This window comes from Lactuca sativa, chromosome 8 (assembly GCF_002870075.4).
Source record: "Lactuca sativa cultivar Salinas chromosome 8, Lsat_Salinas_v11, whole genome shotgun sequence".
Lineage (NCBI taxonomy): Eukaryota > Viridiplantae > Streptophyta > Magnoliopsida > Asterales > Asteraceae > Lactuca > Lactuca sativa.
Window position 1 is genome coordinate 240,657,894 of NC_056630.2, and position 18,443 is coordinate 240,676,336.

The 18,443-nt window shown below is 40.3% G+C and overlaps 1 protein-coding gene across 1 annotated transcript; it reads left to right on the top strand.

The window, feature by feature from the left end:
- The first annotated feature begins 11,316 nt into the window (after positions 1 to 11,316).
- LOC128127934 (uncharacterized) lies at positions 11,317 to 13,724 on the top strand. Its single transcript, XM_052766682.1, has 3 exons — positions 11,317 to 11,845; positions 11,912 to 12,732; positions 13,500 to 13,724. Exons 1-3 carry the CDS (start codon positions 11,317 to 11,319, stop codon positions 13,722 to 13,724), a joined length of 1,575 nt encoding a protein of 524 aa, XP_052622642.1.
- Positions 13,725 to 18,443: the final 4,719 nt, after the last annotated feature.

Sequence of the window (18,443 nt, forward strand, 5' to 3'; positions counted from 1 at the left end):
CTCTTGTTTAACGTCACGAATCTGATTACTCAAATTCTCGTAAGCCCAACAACCGAGGAGAAAGGAGGGTACGAAGCCCCCTTTTATTTCCATAAGTAACTCAAGGCTATCGGGAATGTGTAAGGCACTTGGCCCGAATCGCATTTAACATCTCGACCTCACTAGCAGTACTAATGGGCCATTAGGGCCCAATAGCACAATAGAGCTATTGAAAGTCCTTTTACATGAAACTAGGTCATAGAAGGCCCATTAACATGTAAGCGCGTTCCCTTCGGGCCCAAAGATCATGTTATTGGGCTAGCAAGGCCCAACAAGCATGATTTGAAACTTTCAAGCCCAAAGATTGAATGTTGACTCATCTTAGTTATCGCGTGTTTATTGAAATCCTATGAATTATTGATTTTTGTTGTGTTATTGATTCAAGACCGAATCAATTTGTTTTATAACGATATTGGGTGTTGAGAGTGTATTTGTTCTTATGCTTCGTCGGTAGTCATGGATCTTGTATTTTGTCTTAATGAATTAATTCGTTTAAAAGTAAGATTTTTACTTTTTCACAACCTTTCTTTGATAAAAATAGCACTTTTAGTCCTTTATATAAAAGAATTTCATTTTAGTCCTAAAAACATTATTTTGACAGTTTTGTGTCATAAACTTGTAGAAAAGACATTTTTACCCCAATTTTTGTTTTGTAAATAGCTTTAGTCCTTCCAGCATAATGTTTTCTCGGTTAAACCCTCAATTTTGCAACTTTGACAGTTTTGGCCCAAAATAGAAAAATTTTACATTTTTGATCCTTTTTGAATTTGAAAAGCATTTTTGACCATTGGAATTGTTTTGTTTCACTTCAAATCCCCTGTTTTACAGAAATTTGCATTTCCAGCCCCCCAAATTTAGAAATTTCGCACTTTGAAGCTTATTGGGCCGAAAAGCCCAAATTTAGCCCATTAAATTCAAAATTTACATTTTAAGCCCCTCAAAAATGTTGATGTTCAGAAAAATTGTTTTAGAAACTGTTTGGACCTTTCTGACCCTCCAGAAATTATAATTTTTCGGTGTGGACCCCAATCTTTGTATTTTTGACAATTTAAGCCCAAAAATGAGTTTTATGTTCAAGTATGTTCATTCTAACCATATAAACTATTTTTCTTGACTTGATTAGTGTAAAATAGTTTAAGTTATGTTTATTTCTTTCCCCATGTTTTAGATCTCAGATTTTACACACTTTTTGGATACCATATTCATCACAAACACATGATATCACACACATACATGCTTCAAATCACACATAGCATACATTTACACATAGATGTACACATTTACTTGTATTCTCCCTAATAAAAACTCATAAAAACCAAAAAGAAGGGGGTATGAAACTCACCTTGAGTTGTGGATCGGTTTTGAAGAAGAATAGAGAAGAGTTTGTTGTTATTTTTGGCCCTAGCAACCTTTCTTGGAAGATCTCGAATTTAAAGAGCTTCTAAGGTGCAAGATCACAAGATTGAATGGATTTAGAAGAGATTTTGATGAAATGAAGGGAGTTAGATCATAAGTTAGCCATTAACTTACCTTAGATGATGAATTACTTGATGAAGATCCTTAGACTTCAAGCCAAATTTTCAAGATTTTGGATGAAGAAGAGTGGATGATTCTTGAGTGATTTAGAGAGAGTTTTGTGAGGTGTGTGTGTTCATTCTCTTGCTCTCGGCCGAAGGAAAAAGAGGGAGAGGGAGAGAGAAGATTGATGAGATTGTGCATGGATACTTGGGTTATTTGCATGGATAACCTCCAAGTAAAAATGAGGTGGCAAGGCCTAAGTCAACTCTTCCCCATGGATTGGGCTTGGGCCGGGAATGGAGAAAAGAGAATAGAGTTTTGGGCCTTAAATGCTTAAGCCCAATTTTCATGGTTTTGTTGAGTGATTTTTGGTCCAAATAAATATAAATGTGATTTTTATGACCTATTAGGGCTAAATTTGGTTAATTATGGCCCAATATGGTTCATTTATATAATTTATTTCATTCTAGGCCCAATATGGCCCAAAATATTGAAATAAATGGAAGTGGGTCCAATTAGAGACCATTCAAGAGTTCTAAGCCCAAGATAGTCCAATTGGAAGCTTATTGGTCCATTAGGCCCAATAAGGAAATCCTAATCCATAATGGACTTAAACAAGGATTTCTAAGGTTTCCATTTCCTTGTTGACTATTTGCAATGCTTGTATGAAGTGTTTGATTGAAATTTTGTTGTCAAAGAGTAAGCATCATACATGCTTTCATGTTTTTGATTCATAATTGGCATAAGTGTTGTAGTTACAAGGCACAAAAATTTCTAGTTGTGACATCATCCCCCTGTTAGAGAGAATTTCGTCCTGAAATTCTTTTGAAAGCTAGATTTGAGAATGCTAGAATAGATGACGGTACTTTTGCTTCATTTGGTCTTCGCGTTCCCACGTGAATTCTGGCCCACGCTTCGCGTTCCACCATACTTTCACGATCAGGATGCGACTTTGTTTAGTACGCTTCACCTCCCTGTCCATGATTTCGACTGGTTCTTCAACGAACAGGAGATTCTCATTGATTTCGATTTCGTCAAGGGGAATGACAAGAGTTTCATCGGATAGGAACTTCTTTAGATTAGAAACATGGAACACGGGGTGTACACTGTTGAGCTCAGCGGGTAGCTGCAGTTTGTACGCCACTGGACCTATTCGGGCAAGGATCTCGAAAGGTCCAATGTATCGTGGGTTCAGTTTTCCTCGTTTTCCAAAACGAACGACCCTTTTCCAGGGAGAAACTTTTAACAGTACTCGATCCCCGACCTGAAACTCTAAGGGCTTTCTCCATTTATCAGCGTAGCTCTTTTGTCGGTCGCGCGATGCTTGTAGTCGATCTCTGATTTGAACTATCTTTTCCGTGGTTTCACGTATCATCTCCGGTCCTGTTAATGTCTTGTCTGATGTTAGTTCCTTTGCTAGCTGGGTGTCGCCCACCTCAGCCCAATACAACAGTGATCTACACTTACATCTATATAGCGCTTCGAAAGGAGCGACTTTGATGCTCGAATGGTAACTGTTGTTATACGAGAATTCAACCAAGGGTAAGTGGGTATCCCAGGACTTCCCAAAGTCTATTACACATGCGCGAAGCATATCTTCGAGCGTCTGGATGGTTCGTTCGCTTTGACCATCCGTTTGTGGGTGATAAGCGGTGCTCATGTCAAGATGGGTTCCAACTGCTTTCTGAAGTGATTGCCAAAAACGTGAAGTGAACCTACTGTCTCTATCTAAGATGATATACACTGGCACTCCTGAAGCCTCACGATTTCTCGAATGTATATTCTTGTCAGTCTCTCCATCTTGTAGGATTCTTTTATTGGCAGGAAATGGGCGGATTTCATCAGTCGGTCAATTATTACCCATATAGTGTCTAATCCATCTGACGTCTTGGGTAGCTTGGTCACAAAGTCCATAGAAATCCCTTCACATTTCCACCCGGGGATTACTGGTTGCTGTAATAACCCCGAGGGCTTCTGGTATTCCACGTTTACTTTGGCGCAAGTAAGGCATTTGCTGGCATAGGTGGCAATTTCTGCCTTCATGTTAGGCCACCAATAATGTTGTTTAATATCCAAGTACATTTTGTCCGAACCTGGATGGATGGAGCATCGTGTCTTGTGAGCTTCATTCATGACTACCTCCCTAAATCCTACAAGTTTGGGAATCCAAATACGGTTCATGAAATAGTATACTCCGTCCTCTTTCACCTCGAGATTCTTTTCCATTCCGCGTAATGCTTCGCTTGCTCTGTTTTCCGCCTTCATGGCATCTGACTGGGCTGCCCTGATCTGAGTGGTTAGGTGAGATTGGATGGTTATTGAGAGAGTTTTCACGCGACGATTAGAGTACTCTTTCTGGCTCAAGGCATCAGCTACCACGTTGGCCTTGCCTGGGTGGTACTGCATCTCACACTCTTAATCGTTTAATAGTTCAACCCATCTTCGTTGCCTCATATTCAGCTCTTTTTGATGCAAGATGTGTTGGAGACTCTTGTGGTCCGTGTAGATGGTGCACTTCGTACCATAGAGGTAATGCCTCCAAATCTTCAGAGCAAAGACCACTGCTCCCAATTCTAGATCATGGGTTCTATAATTCACTTCGTGTGTCTTTAGTTGGCGGGATGCGTAAGCTATCACTTTTCCACGCTGCATGAGAACGCAACCTAAACCCTGATTTCACGCATCACAGTAGACCACGAAATCTTCCGTTCCCTCTGGTATAGATAGTACCGGGTCACTACAGAGTGCTTGTTTCAGAGTTCGGAATGCAACTTCTTGTTTGTCCGTCCATTTGAATGGTACTCCCTTTTGTGTAAGCGAGGTAAGTGGCTTGGCGATCTTAGAGAAGTTCTGGATGAACCTCCTATAGTAGCCTGCTAGGCCTAAGAAATGGCGAATTTTTGTGGGTGTTGTTGGAACTGCCTATCCTTCAACGACTTTGACCTTAGAAGGATCCACATGTATTCCTTCCTAACTAACAACATGACCCAAAAAGTTCACGCTACGGATCCAGAACTCACACTTGGACAGTTTTGCATATAGCTGCTCCGTTCGCAGGGTCTCCAGGATTTGTCGGAGATGTTGGCCATGCTCGTCTTCGCTTCGGGAATAGACTAGAATGTCGTTAATGAAAACGATAACAAATTTGTCGAGGAATGGTCGACAGATTCGGTTCATTAGGTCCATGAATGCGGCAGGGGCATTCGTTAGACCGAAGGGCATTACGACAAATTCATAATGTCCGTAACGAGTTTGGAAAGCAGTTTTGGGTATATCCTCTTCCCAGACCTTGAGTTGATGGTATCCAAATCATAGATCTATCTTAGAGAAGTAACTAGCTCCTTGGAGCTGGTCAAATAGATCGTCGATTCGTGGGAGTGGATAGTGATTTTTGACAGTGAGCTTGTTTAGCTCCCTGTAATCGATGCACATCCTAAAAGATCCGTCCTTCTTTTTAACAAAGAGGACCGGAGCTCCCCATGGCGAGTAGCTAGGTCGGATGAATCCTTTGCCCAGGAGTTCGCTGAGTTGGTTGGACAATTCCTACGTCTCAGTAGGAGCTAGTCGGTAAGGCGATTTAGCGAGGGGAATTGCTCCTGGAACAAGATCAATTCGGAGTTCAACTTGTCTCTCTAGGGGTACTCCAGGAAGATCTTTAGGAAATACATCTGGGAATTCACGTGCTACTGGAATGTCTTGAATGCTAACCTCTTCCTTGGTTTTATCCACTATATGAGCCAGGAACGTCAAATTGTTCTTTCGCAGATGCTTCTGTGCCTGGATGCACGAGATGAGGTGAAGGTTCGTGCTAGGTTTGTCTCCGTAAATAACTAGGGTTTCATGATTGGGAAGGTGAAGGCGAACGGCCTTCTCGTGACACATAATTTCAGCATGGTGGGGGCTTAACCAGTCCATGCCAATAATCACATCGAAACTCCTAATGGAAACAAGCATTAAGTCTATTCAAAAGACGTGTTGATTTAGTGTTAGGGTACATCCGATGTAGATTTCCCTAGTGGATTCGGTTTTCCCATTGGCCATTTCCACCATAAAGGTTTCATTGAGCTTATGGGGTTGTTGTTGTAACAAATGTTTAAACTTATTGCTCAAAAAACTTCGCTCCGCTCCGGTGTCAAATAGCATGCATGCATAAGTGTGGTTTAGGGGAAACGTACCGGTAACAACAACGGGATCCTAAATCGCTTCTCCCTGACCCATGGTCAGCACCCTTCCTGTTCCTCCATTTCCGGGATTCTTGTTGTTGGGGAAATTTCGACGGAAATGCCCAGTCCTTCCACATCCATAGCAGGTGTGGCTAGGTCCTGCATTGTTGCCGCCAGTGTTGGTGATGTTGTTGTTGCGGTTATTGTTGTTGATGTTTCCCTATTGTTGGTTCTGAGGAGGGTAAGTCCTGCTGTACTTTGTCGTGTGCCCCTTCCGATTGCAACTGGTGAACTGCATCTCTCTGCATTCTCCATTGTGATGGAGGCCACACTTGTTGCACTTGGGATGATTACCGGAATAAGGTCTAGGAGCACTTGGGGCAGCTGAGGCTGGAGCATGTGGTGTGGATGGAACTTGAGCGGTTACAGCATTAATTGCCACCGTTTGCTGCTTCTTGGATGATTCGGAGCCTTGACGTCCTTTCCTCTTGTTGTTCTTCCCCTTCTTGCTATCATTTTCCCTCTTAACCTCAGTCTCCACTGGCTTCTCACCCTTCTTGTTGTTGTGGTCATACAGCTTCTTGGCCAATCTCTTGGCACTGTCGAAAGTTTTGGGATTTGCAGCTATCATGTTTCCTTGAATCGGGGAGGTTAGTCCCCAGATGGATTGTTCAATCTTCTTACCCTCTGAGCTAATCATGTCAGGGCATAACAGAGACAGTTTTCTAAACCTTGATATGTAGGCATCTATATCAGCATGCCGGACAGTGAGATTCCACAGCTCTTGTTCCATTTTCTGAATTTCACCACGAGGGCAGTACTCGGCCATCAGCATTTTTGTCATTTCTACCCATGGCATGGAATTGGCTACGGGGAGTGTCATGGCTTCCACGTGTCCGTTCCACCAAGTGAGCGCTTGGTCAACGAAAGTGCATGTGGCAAACTTCACCTTCATCTCCTCAGGACAATCGCATATCTCTAATACCGATTCTACCTTCTCGATCCACCGTTTCAGGGCGATCATCCCTCCAGTGCCATTAAAGGTTCGTGGTTTGGCGTTGGTGAAGTCTCTGTAAGAACATGTTCTGGTGGGTCCTTGATTCATCCCGTTTTTCGAACTTCCGGCCCATTGTCTGTTGACTCCTCCATTGTTCCCTCGGTGAATTTGTGTGATTGTTGCGGTGACCGCAGCAGATACAGCTGCCTGGAATGCAGCTGAGTTGACTTCGGGTGGGGTTGGTCCAGGGTTTCCGCGAGTGGGTCGTTGAGGCGTCTTTCTGTCATGGAACGGAAAGATGTTGAGTGTCTGTGGTTTTTGGTGAGGTTGTGATCCTATAGACTAGATGCATGGCACAACTTAAGTAGTTCTACAATTTAGCATACAATCATGGATACGTAACACATAGCAGATTATAACGTTACAATAAAACATGTAAAATCTTTCATTACTATTACCCGCACTTTGATACATGAAAATTTTGCTCGGAAGATCATACATAAGCGGTACTAGTTTGACAGCATAACGACTCTATGAGTAGTGTAGTCACTTAAACATAGAGTCGGGGTACATAACATAGATCCTAATGACCTAGTAAGATAAGTTTATCCCTAACACCCATGGAGTGTCGTAAGATAGTGGCGAGATCATATGCCGAAGTGTTGAGCCAACAACTGAGCCATCTCAGTCATGTCTCCAATGACCTCATCCCTCTCATGCTCAGCTCGCATTGTACGTGCTTCCATGGCGAACAGCTGTTGCCGCAGGGCGGCAATCTCAGCTTCGGGGGAGCGATCCTCCCTTGCGGTGTTCACTGGTGGGGCAGGGTGGTCCTGTTGTGCCTCAACGACAAATGACGTGGTGTGATCTTCGCCCGAGTCTTGTTCTTCCTCTATGTCATCATCGGTCTCCTCGAACTCATAGTCGGTGTCCGTGTACTCGTCAGGTCCGACGTCGTGAGCTTCCCCTTGATTCCCTTCAGGTTCATCTTCAAGCATCCCGTGAGCCACTAGGACTTGATGAAACTGAATGCCCTGCTGCTCTCCTTCCATGAAGACTGGGAGGAGGTATACGAATAAACTATCATTACTCCTATGACTCTACAACTATTGTATAGACTGAACGGATGTTCTCTTCTTGGTGATAAAGGGGTATGTTTTTAGGTTCCCTAGCTATCACGATTTCCTCAGAACATGTGATAGTTGTACCTTGGAGGAAATGTAGTTGATCAGGCTACATCCACTCCTTCATACGACTAAGAACAGTCCTGGCTTAAACGAGATACTAGCATTATCTTGTTTGGTTTGGTATTATGTTCTTTTTCCTAATACAAGCAAGGATGTTTTTATTGTTATGTTTTACTTGTTTTGTTCAGAGTTGTGTTAGTCCCTCTTTTTGGTTTATAGTTGCATATCAATGTGTGGTTAGATATGCTAGTTCACTATAAACAGAGCTCTGATACCAACCTGTCACACCCACGAACCAGACGGCGGAAACGTCCGAGGGCTCTTGTGACTTAAATTGCATACCATCACAATGATTATACATGAATCATAACATCATTCATCACCATGCATTGAAATATTACAACTGATATTGTTCACATTCAGTACATTGTTTTAAACATTAAAATTTCATAACATAAACCGTTCGATAAATAATCTAAGCAAAACACCATGACATAACTTGATACATATTCTTCGGTTTACCCGGTACCTGAGAATACAAGTTATTTTGGAAAACGTCAACATATGAAATGTTGGTGAGTTCATAAGTAATGTTATGGAAAAATGATTTTTGTTAAGTTTGAAAAACCCAGAAAATCCGATATTTTCTGAAAAGAGCATTTGTTTATCAAAAGTGTGAAGATCCGTAAATATGCTTGTCGATTTTGAAAACATGTATAATTGTTGAACTTTGTATACATCACATAGGTGAAAATGTTGAACTTCCTGGAAAACCCGATGTTTTCCCGATACGTAAATTACATGACTTATTTATTGTTATACCGATACGACGATTGTTTTTTATTACCCAAGTGACATTGGATTAATTAAAGTTTGTGAGTTGTTACAATCACACATTAATGAAAATGACTAGTTTATAACTACAAATTACGAACGATCCTTGAGGCGTCGTCCATACAACTCACGTAATCCAGCCATCCTGACTTCTCTTGTTTAACATCACGAATCTGATTACTCGAATTCTCGTAAGCCCAACAACCAAGGAGAAAGGAGGGTACGAAGCCCCCTTTTATTTCCATAAGTTATTCAAGGCCATCGGGAAAGCATAAGGCACTTGGCCCAAATCGCATTTGACTTCTCGACCTCACTAGCAGTACCAATGGGCCATTAGGGCCCAATAGCACAATAGAGCTATTGAAAGTCCTTTTACATGAAACTAGGTCATAGAAGCCCCATTAACATGTAAGCGCGTTCCCTTCGGGCCCAAAGATCATGTTATTGGGCTAGCAAGGCCCAACAAGCATGATTTGAAACTTTCAAGCCCAAAGATTGAATGTTGACTCATCTTAGTTATCGCGTGTTTATTGAAATCCTATGAATTATTGATTTTTGTTGTGTTATTGATTCAAGACCGAATCAATTTGTTTTATAACGATATTGGGTGTTGAGAGTGTATTTGTTCTTATGCTTCGTCGGTAGTCATGGATCTTGTATTTTGTCTTAATGAATTAATTCGTTTAAAAGTAAGATTTTTACTTTTTCACAACCTTTCTTTGATAAAAATAGCACTTTTAGTCCTTTATATAAAAGAATTTCATTTTAGTCCTAAAAACATTATTTTGACAGTTTTGTGTCATAAACTTGTAGAAAAGACAATTTTTACCCCAATTTTTGTTTTGTAAATAGCTTTAGTCCTTCCAGAATAATGTTTTCTCGGTTAAACCCTCAATTTCGCAATTTTGACAGTTTTGGCCCAAAATAAAAAATTTCTACATTTTTGATCCTTTTTGAATTTGAAAAGCATTTTTGACCATTGGAGTTGTTTTGTTTCACTTCAAATCACCTGTTTTACAGAAATTTGCATTTCCATCCCCTCAAATTTAGAAATTTCGCACTTTGAAGCTTATTAGGCCAAAAAGCCCAAATTTAGCCCATTAAATTCAAAATTTACATTTTAAGCCCCTAAAAATGTTGATGTACAGAAAAATTATTTTAGAAACTGTTTGGACCCTTTTGACCCTCCAGAAATTATAATTTGTCGGTTTGGACCCCAATATTTGTATTTTTGAGAATTTAAGCCCAAAAATGAGTTTTATGTTCAAGTATGTTCAATCTAACCATATAAACTATTTTTCTTGACTTGATTAGTGTAAAGTAGTTTAAGTTAAGTTTATTTCTTTCCCCATGTTTTAGATCTCGGTTTTTACACACTTTTTGGATAACATATTCATCACAAACACATGATATCACACACATACATGCATCAAATCACACATAGCATACATTTACACATAGATCTACACATTTATATGTATTCTCCCCCATAAAAACTCATAAAACCGAAAAGAAGGGGGGTATAAAACTCACCTTGAGTTGTGGATCGGTTTTGAAGAAGAAAAGAGAAGAGTTTGTTGTTATTTTCAGCCCTAGCAACCTTTCTTGGAAGATCTCGAATTTAAAGAGCTTCTAAGGTGCAAGATCACAAGATTGAATGGATTTAGAAGAGATTTTGATGAAATGAAGGGAGTTAGATCATAAGTTAGCCATTAACTTACCTTAGATGATGAATTACTTGATGAAGATCCTTAGACTTCAAGCTAAATTTTCGAGATTTTGGATGAAGAAGAGTGGATGATTCTTAAGTGATTTATAGAGAGTTTTGTGAGGTGTGTGTGTTCATTCTCTTGCTCTCGGCCGAAGGAAAAAGAAGGAGAGGGAGAGAGAAGATTGATGAGATAGTGCATGGATACTTGGGTTATTTGCATGGATAACCTCCATGTAAAAATGGGGTGGCAAGGCCTAAGTCAACTCTTCCCCATGGATTGGGCTTGGGCCAAGAATGGAGAAAAGAGAATAGAGTTTTGGGCCTTAAATGCTTAAGCCCAATTTTCATGGTTATGTTGAGTGATTTTTGGTCCAAATAAATATAAATATGATTTTTATGACCTATTAGGGCTAAATTAGGTTAATTATGGACCAATATGATTCATTTAAATAATTTATTTCATTCTAGGCCCAATATGGCCCAAAATATTGAAATAAATGGAAGTGGGTCCAATTAGAGCCCATTCAAGAGTTCTAAGCCCAAGATAGTCCAATTGGAAGCTTATTGGTCCATTGGGCCCAATAAGGAAATCCTAATCCATAATGGACTTAAACAAGGATTTCTAAGGTTTCCAATTGCTTGTTGACTATTTGCAATGCTTGTATGAAGTGTTTGATTGAAATTTTGTTGTCATAGAGTAAGTATCATACATGCTTTCATGTCTTTGATTCATAATTGGCGTAAGTGTTGTTGTTACAAGGCACAAAAAATTTCTAGTTGTGACACAAACAGAGAGAGATCAATCATGTAAACTCATACTCTACTGGAAACCTTGGAATCTCATCCAACAATGCTTTTTCTGCAATCATGTCTTCCTCAGGCCAAACCTTTGCAACTCAGCAACCTCAGATTCAAACTTTCAGTGCTGCATCATGTATTCTTCAGAATCAGTCGTTTACTACTCCACAAGTTGTTCCTTCCCAAAATGTGCCTATTGTAGCCTCTTCCTCAAACCCTAAGGATACTGATAAAAATCTGGCTCTAGCTACTAGGCTTGTTAACTGCTATAATGCTTTGGTAGCTGGAGAGCTTCCACCTCAGCTGTTATTTGCTGCCCTGGATCAGATTCACCCAGAAGACATGGAGGAGATGGATATCACTTGGCAAATTGCAATGGCTGTTTTCAGGGCCAAGCAGTTTGCTAAGAAGACTGGGAAAAACAACTCGGGCATGAATGGTGATAAGAAGGTGGGATTTAACAAGGGTATGCTGAGATATTTCAACTGCCACGAGTCGGGTCATTTTGCTCATGAGTGTCCTAAGCCAAATCGCAGGGTCAACAACAATAGGACGATGGTAGCAGCGGGAAACAACCGTGCAGGTGCTACAGCCAATGGTGAGACCGCTATGGTCGCTCAGTCCTTTAACTGGGAGGACCAGATTTAGGCTTTGAACATTTCAGGGCCAGAAAATGCTCTTCTAGCTCAGATTGATGATACTTCCCTCAAGACTGATGATGCTGATCCCAAAGAAAAATTGATGGAGATGCAGTTTGCTTTCATGGCGTCTACCTCTTCCGATCCCAGGAAAAGCGAGGTAACCCTACTATCTTTTTCTTATGCATGTAAAGAATATGTTAAAGTGCTTTGTGATGAAATTCAATCATTACGTAGAGAAGTAGATGACCTTAAATATGAGGGATATCAACTTAGGAAAGGGAAAAAGCCCCTTAAAGTCCAATTAGAAGCTAAGATAAAAGATTTTAGAAGAATCCAGGCAGAGTACAGTGATAAATGTGAACTGTACAATTATGTTAAAAGACAAAATGATGCGCTAACTGCAGAGCTTGATACATTAAAGAAAAGGTTTGATTCTGTAAACTTTGCTTTTCAAAATTTTGATGGATCAAGCAAGGTAGTTGCCACCATGATTGATCACTGCATGGATTTTAAACGAAATCAACAAAAGGGTTTGGGATACGATCATGTGCCTCCTCCTTATAATCACACATATCAGTATCAACCCTTGTCTATAGATGAGATTGCCAAAGAATCATTTATGGTTTATGGAAAATCATCTGGTTTCGTCTCAGGAGGGATTATAAATGTTAAAAGTACTAATGCTTCTACTTCCACTGCAGATCAACCATTAGATCAGGCAAAGCATGAAGCTGGAGAATCCGTTTCTGTTTTTAAATCTGATGTTTCTGTTATGAACAATTTTAATTGTGTTTCTGATGTTGAGACTGAAAACATTTCTTATGCTGGCTCATCATCTGATACTGTTGAATTTAATTTTTTAGATATGTTTGATGAATTGTTTGGTAATTCTGATGCTTGTGATTCCCATGAAAAATCATCAACTCCACAAGTCAAAATGACTGAGGCACCTTCACTTATCTCACAACCTATTTCTCATGCATGTTCTTCTGAGAAGAGTAAGAGTGTCTGTAAAGAAAGTAAATCTGAAAAATGCAGTACAAGTTCAAATAATAAACAGATTTGTTTTAATTGTGGTGTTGGTGGTCATATAGCTAGGATTTGTCAAAATAGGATCTTTGTGAATTACTTGTCACCTAGAGGAGAGAATGAATCTCGGGGAAGGTCTTTAATTAGAACTTCCTCAAGAGCTCGCTCTCAAAATGATGATTGGAAAGGTGATAGAAGCAGAAAAAGGGTTGTTTTACGAAAGAATAAATTGGTTTTTACTAACAAAACACACAATCGTTTGCCAAAACTGAACAAGGCTGCGCCAAGATCGGTTTCACCAAAAGGCAGCTCTGGATCTTCAACCTCCTCTGGTGGAAAATCCAGAGGCTCAAAGAAAACCTTTAAGAAACCAATTTCAAAACCAACTAATAATATTGTAAAACCTAAATATCAATGGAAGCCCAAATACCTTTCTAATTCATCATTGAAATCCTCTGAAGAACGTACGAATGAAGATCCAAATTTGGAAATACTGAAACATGACTAAAAGAAACCAAAAGGGAAGCCCAGGATAGTGATGACCTGGGTTCCTAAGTCTAAATGATTTCGCTCATTTTGCAGGGACAGTTGCGGAGGAATGTTGTTCGTCCTTGGTACGTCGACGGCGGCTGCTCCCAGCATATGACTGGAGACATCTCCCAACTAAGCGAAATTCAATCTTTTAATGGGGGTTATATTTCCTTTGCGGGCGGAGATGGTGGAAAGATCACACAGCACGGAACTGTAACGAATGAAGTGCTGAGCTTCGAAAATGTCAACTATGCTCTCGATTTAAAGCACATCTAGTTGAGCGTTTCCCAAATATGCGATAAAGGCTACTCTACCCATTTTACTGATAAAAAGTGTATGATTCTCAAGCCAGGCATTGTCATCCCAGAAGAATGGATTCTAGTTAAATCTAAACGAGATGGAACTGCTTACGTTATTGATATGAACAGTAACCTACCTAAACAAGTCACTTGTCTATTCTCAAAGGTAACCGAACAAAACACAATGCTGTGGCATCGAAGACTCAGTCATGCTAACTCGAAAAACCTGAATCGTCTTGCAAAAAATGAGATGGTCTGAGGCCTCCCTGTCAGAGACTTTATCACATTTGAAAAGTGTTTTTCCTGTGCTCAAGGAAAACATCATTGGAAACCACATCTGCCCAAGCAAATCAACTCAATTAGTCAAGTGCTCCAACTATTGCATGTGGACTTATTTGGTCCAGTCAGCGTCCTAAGCATCAACAGAAGCTCGTACTCTCTAGTTGTGATTGATGATTTCTCTCGGTTTACATGGGTCTTCTTCTTATCCAAAAAAGCGGGGGTTGCTGATCTGATAAAGAAGTTCGTTGTGATGATTGAGAAGCAAACCAATAAACAAGTGAAGGCGCTTCGTACCGACAATGGAACTGAGTTCAAGAATGCTGTTCTTGACCATTTTTGCGCAGAAAAAGGGAATAGTGCGTCAATATAGCTCTGCTCACATGCCTCAACAAAATGGTGTTGCTGAAAGGAGAAACAGAACATTGAAAGACGCTGCAAGGACAATGCTTTGTGACTCCAAACTACCAGTTTTCTTATGGGCTGAGGCGATTAACACTGCTTGCTACGTGCAAAATCGTGTTCAAATCAACAAAGCATGGATGAAGACACCGTACGAGATTATCTATGGACACAAGCCTTCTGTCATCCATTTTCGTGCATTTGGTTGCCCTTGCACCCTTCTTCACTGAGAAACCAACCCTAAATTCAATGCCAAAGTTGATAACTGTTACTTCGTGGGGTATGCTGCACGCACCGCGTATAGGGTTTACAACAAAAGGACTAAGCAGATCGTTGAATCCTATGACGTGTGCTAGCTGGAGGAGAATGAAACAGATGCTCGAGTGGGTCCCAACTGGTTATTTGATTACACATTGTTGTTCGAATCTTTCAATGTGTCTTCAGATAATTCAAGTGGATCTCCTTCTAGTTTTAAGAATATTTTTGAAGACGAAGACGAAGATGAAAAGGTTGTCTACAGACCCCCAACGACTGACAGGGAGTCCTCTGCTCCATTTGAGGGGGAGTCCTCTGTGCAACCAACTAGTCCAGCGTCTAAGGCTCCGACTGGAACTCCTAATGCTGAAGCTACACCTCTTACACTTGTTGAGAGAGAGTTCATGTCTAGAGATGCTTCCGATGTCAATAAAACATTTATGGAACTCCTCTTTTCTGAAGAAATTGCAAATGAGTTCGTAGCAGAGTCATCTAATAGGATTCAATCAGCAGATGGTAGAGGTTTCAACATTCACACTCTTCCTGTTTCTCTCAATGATATCACCCAAGACATACCTTCCAAAATTCAACATGATCATCTGATCGACAATGTCATTGGCCAGCTGAGTGATGGAGTTAAAACCAGAAGCCAGAATGGAGACGTAAATGAATGTCTTTACTCTTGCTTTATATCTCAAATAGAGCCTAAAAACATTGAAATGGCTTTGAATGAACCCAGCTGGGTAGATGCCATTCATGAAGAGCAAAATCAGTTTGAAAAACTCGGGGTTTGGAAATTGGTTGAGTTACCAAAGGGCAAACGGTCTCTTGACATGCGTTGGGTCTATCGTAAAAAGCAAGATGATTCTGGTGTAATCGTACGCAATAAAGCAAGGTTGATGGTTTGCGGGTTTCGACAAATCGAGGGTCTTGATTATACTGAGGTGTATGCTCCCGTGGCTTGTCTGGAAGCTATTCAAATCTTTCTCGCATATGCTTCTTACAAGAATTTCACGGTCTACCAAATGGATATCAAGACTGCTTTCCTGTATGGCAAGGTGAAGGAAGAAATTTACGTTGATCAACCCCCTGGGTTTGTTAACTCAAAGTTCCCTAATCATGTCTACAAGTTGGACAAGGCGTTGTATGGGTTACATCAAACTCCTCGAGTGTGGTATGCGACTCTAACAAAGCACTTGCTCGAGCATGGATACTCTCGCGGCACTATTGATCAAACTTTATTCATCAAGCATGTGGGTGATGATCAGATACTGGTTTAGATCTATGTTGACGACATCATCTTCGGGTCCACATGTCCAAAGCTTTGCAAAGAGTTTGAAGGCGTGATGAAGAAGCGATTTGAGATGAGTTCTCTAGGTGAGATGACCATGTTTCTGGGGCTTCAGGTCAAACAGAATTCAACTGGAATCCTGCTACACCAAGCAAAGTATGTTGAAGATATTCTTGAGAAATTTGGATTTTCAGACGCAAAGCCTACATCGACTCCCATGGCTGAAAGACCCCTGCTGACTCCAGATATTGATGGCGAATCCGTAGATCAAACTCACTATAGATAGATGATCGGTTCCTTGATGTATCTCACTGCAAGTCGTCCCGACATCATGTTTTCAGTGTGTCAATGCGCTCGTTATCAGGCTAATCCTAAACTTTCACATCTTATTGTTGTCAAAAGGATTTTTCGGTATATCAAAGGCAGCCCAAAACTGGGTCTTTGGTATCCGAAAAATTCAGAATTTGATTTATATGATTTTGCTGACAGTACTTATGGAGTTTGTGAGCTTGACAGGAAATCCACATCAGGAGGGTGTCAGTTCCTTGGTGATAGACTGGTGTCATGGCAATGCAAGAAACAGCATACGGTATCTACTTCTACAGCAGAAGCGAAATACGTTGTTGCATCGGCGTGCTGCTCTCAAGTTATCTGGATCCAACATCAGCTGTTGAACTACGGTTTGAACTATCTAGAAACCCCAATTCACTGTGATAATGAGGCTGCTATTCAAATCACTAAAAATCTAGTCCAACATTCCAAAACCAAGCACATTGACATCAAAATTCATTTCATCAGAGATTGTTATGAGCGTTCGCTCATCCGGCTCGAACAGGTTCCTACTGCTAATAATGTGGCAGATCTGTTCACAAAGCCTTTTAACAAAGCTCGATTCGATGTGCTTGTAGGATTTTTTAAAATGATTCATTTTGAGGATTAATTTTTTGTAGGATAGTTTAAATTTGCGCATTTACTTTCATTTCTCTCCTATGCACAAATTTAGGAGGAGAAATAAAAAAAAACAAAAAAAAATTAGAAAATTTAGAAAATCCAAGAACATTAGAAAATCAGAAAACCCAAAGATATGTTGGTTATGAAATGTGCTTGAGGGGGATATTCGGGTAAATGAAATTAGCAGGTGATAACGGGCAACTTGGATCTGCATAACGTACCTAAGTTGAAGTGTCTACGATCTGTGTTCGATGCGCTGGTAGGCACAAAGCATTTTAATTCTAACTAGGTAAAATTGAACTTAAGGTAATCAAGACCTGACAAAATTGTGACAACCCAAAAATTTCCACTTCAATAGAAGCCAAGTCTGTTTCTGCTAACTTTCAAACTTTTGGGACAAGTTTGAGCAACTCAGGATTTACACTTAAGGAGATATCAGGAGAGAGGTTGCACTTGGGTCTTGTGCAACTCTGTTATTCCAAAACTCTATGATATTAAAGTTCTTTCCGGGAATAAAATATTTTCTGCCAAAAATCCTAGGTCTATATATAGAATTCTGAACCAAATTATTCATTAGTTACAATTCCAACTAGAGAAAAGCCAAATTCTCTCTCAAGGATCTTTGGACTTTTGTTCCGGAACGTGAGTACTTCTATCTAGTGTTGTTTTAAAGCTTTATATATGCTTAATACACTAGAAATCATACGAAAACACCAAAATCTGTGAGTTTACCGCCCAAGAACACCTTGGGGAGTAAACTCCATTTCAAGGGCCAAAGTGTGCCCAATGACCCCTAGACCTTGGAAACCAAACATGGGACAAACGTTGACATGTTTAGGCATCAAAATCAATTAAAATAAAGGACCAAAAGTGAGTTCACGGCCAAGGAAGTTCTTGGGCCGTGAACTCCATTTTAGAGTGCCAAAATGCCCTAAATGCCTTCCATAAGCCAAGAGACAAGCATAGAAGTTTAGCTAGATGTGTTTAGGACTCAAAACAATCAAAATATCATCACCCATAGGTGATTATGGCCGCAAGCTCCATCCAAAATGGTCTTTGGGCCGAAAACTCAAAATAGAGGTGTTTTGATGCCACAAACACTTCCAAGGGCTTAGGCATGAATTTAGAATGATTCTTTATGACCTTTAGGACCCTCATAAGAATATTTGGACATGAGTTTACGGTAGTAAACTCATTTGGGCCGTGAACACCCCAAAAGTGCCAAAAGATGTGGTCTTTCTCATCCTAGGTTAAAGCTAATGTCCCTAAATCACCCCCTAGACTTCAAGCTTGCACTAACCCATGAGTAACCATGAGTTTACGTCCGTAAACTCCCTTGGGCCGTGAACTCATGGTAGTAAACTCATTTAACTGCCTTTATACCCTCCTAGGTTGAATCACATCTGATTCCAACACTTGGTTAAGGTGTTTCCTAGTCCCGGAAGGTGTTTCCTTTCATATAGTTGTTTATAAACACTATATTCATGTCATTATGTGTCCTTAAATATCATTTAGGAC

Bases quoted from the DNA above. Each gene is read 5' to 3' on its own strand.
- LOC128127934 (XM_052766682.1), top strand. From the start codon at position 11,317: ATGTCTTCCTCAGGCCAAACCTTTGCAACTCAGCAACCTCAGATTCAA. The intron at 11,846-11,911 runs GTGAGACCGCTA...TGAACATTTCAG, and splicing joins TGCAGGTGCTACAGCCAATG to GGCCAGAAAATGCTCTTCTA. The intron at 12,733-13,499 runs GTTGAATTTAAT...CTCATTTTGCAG, and splicing joins CTGGCTCATCATCTGATACT to GGACAGTTGCGGAGGAATGT.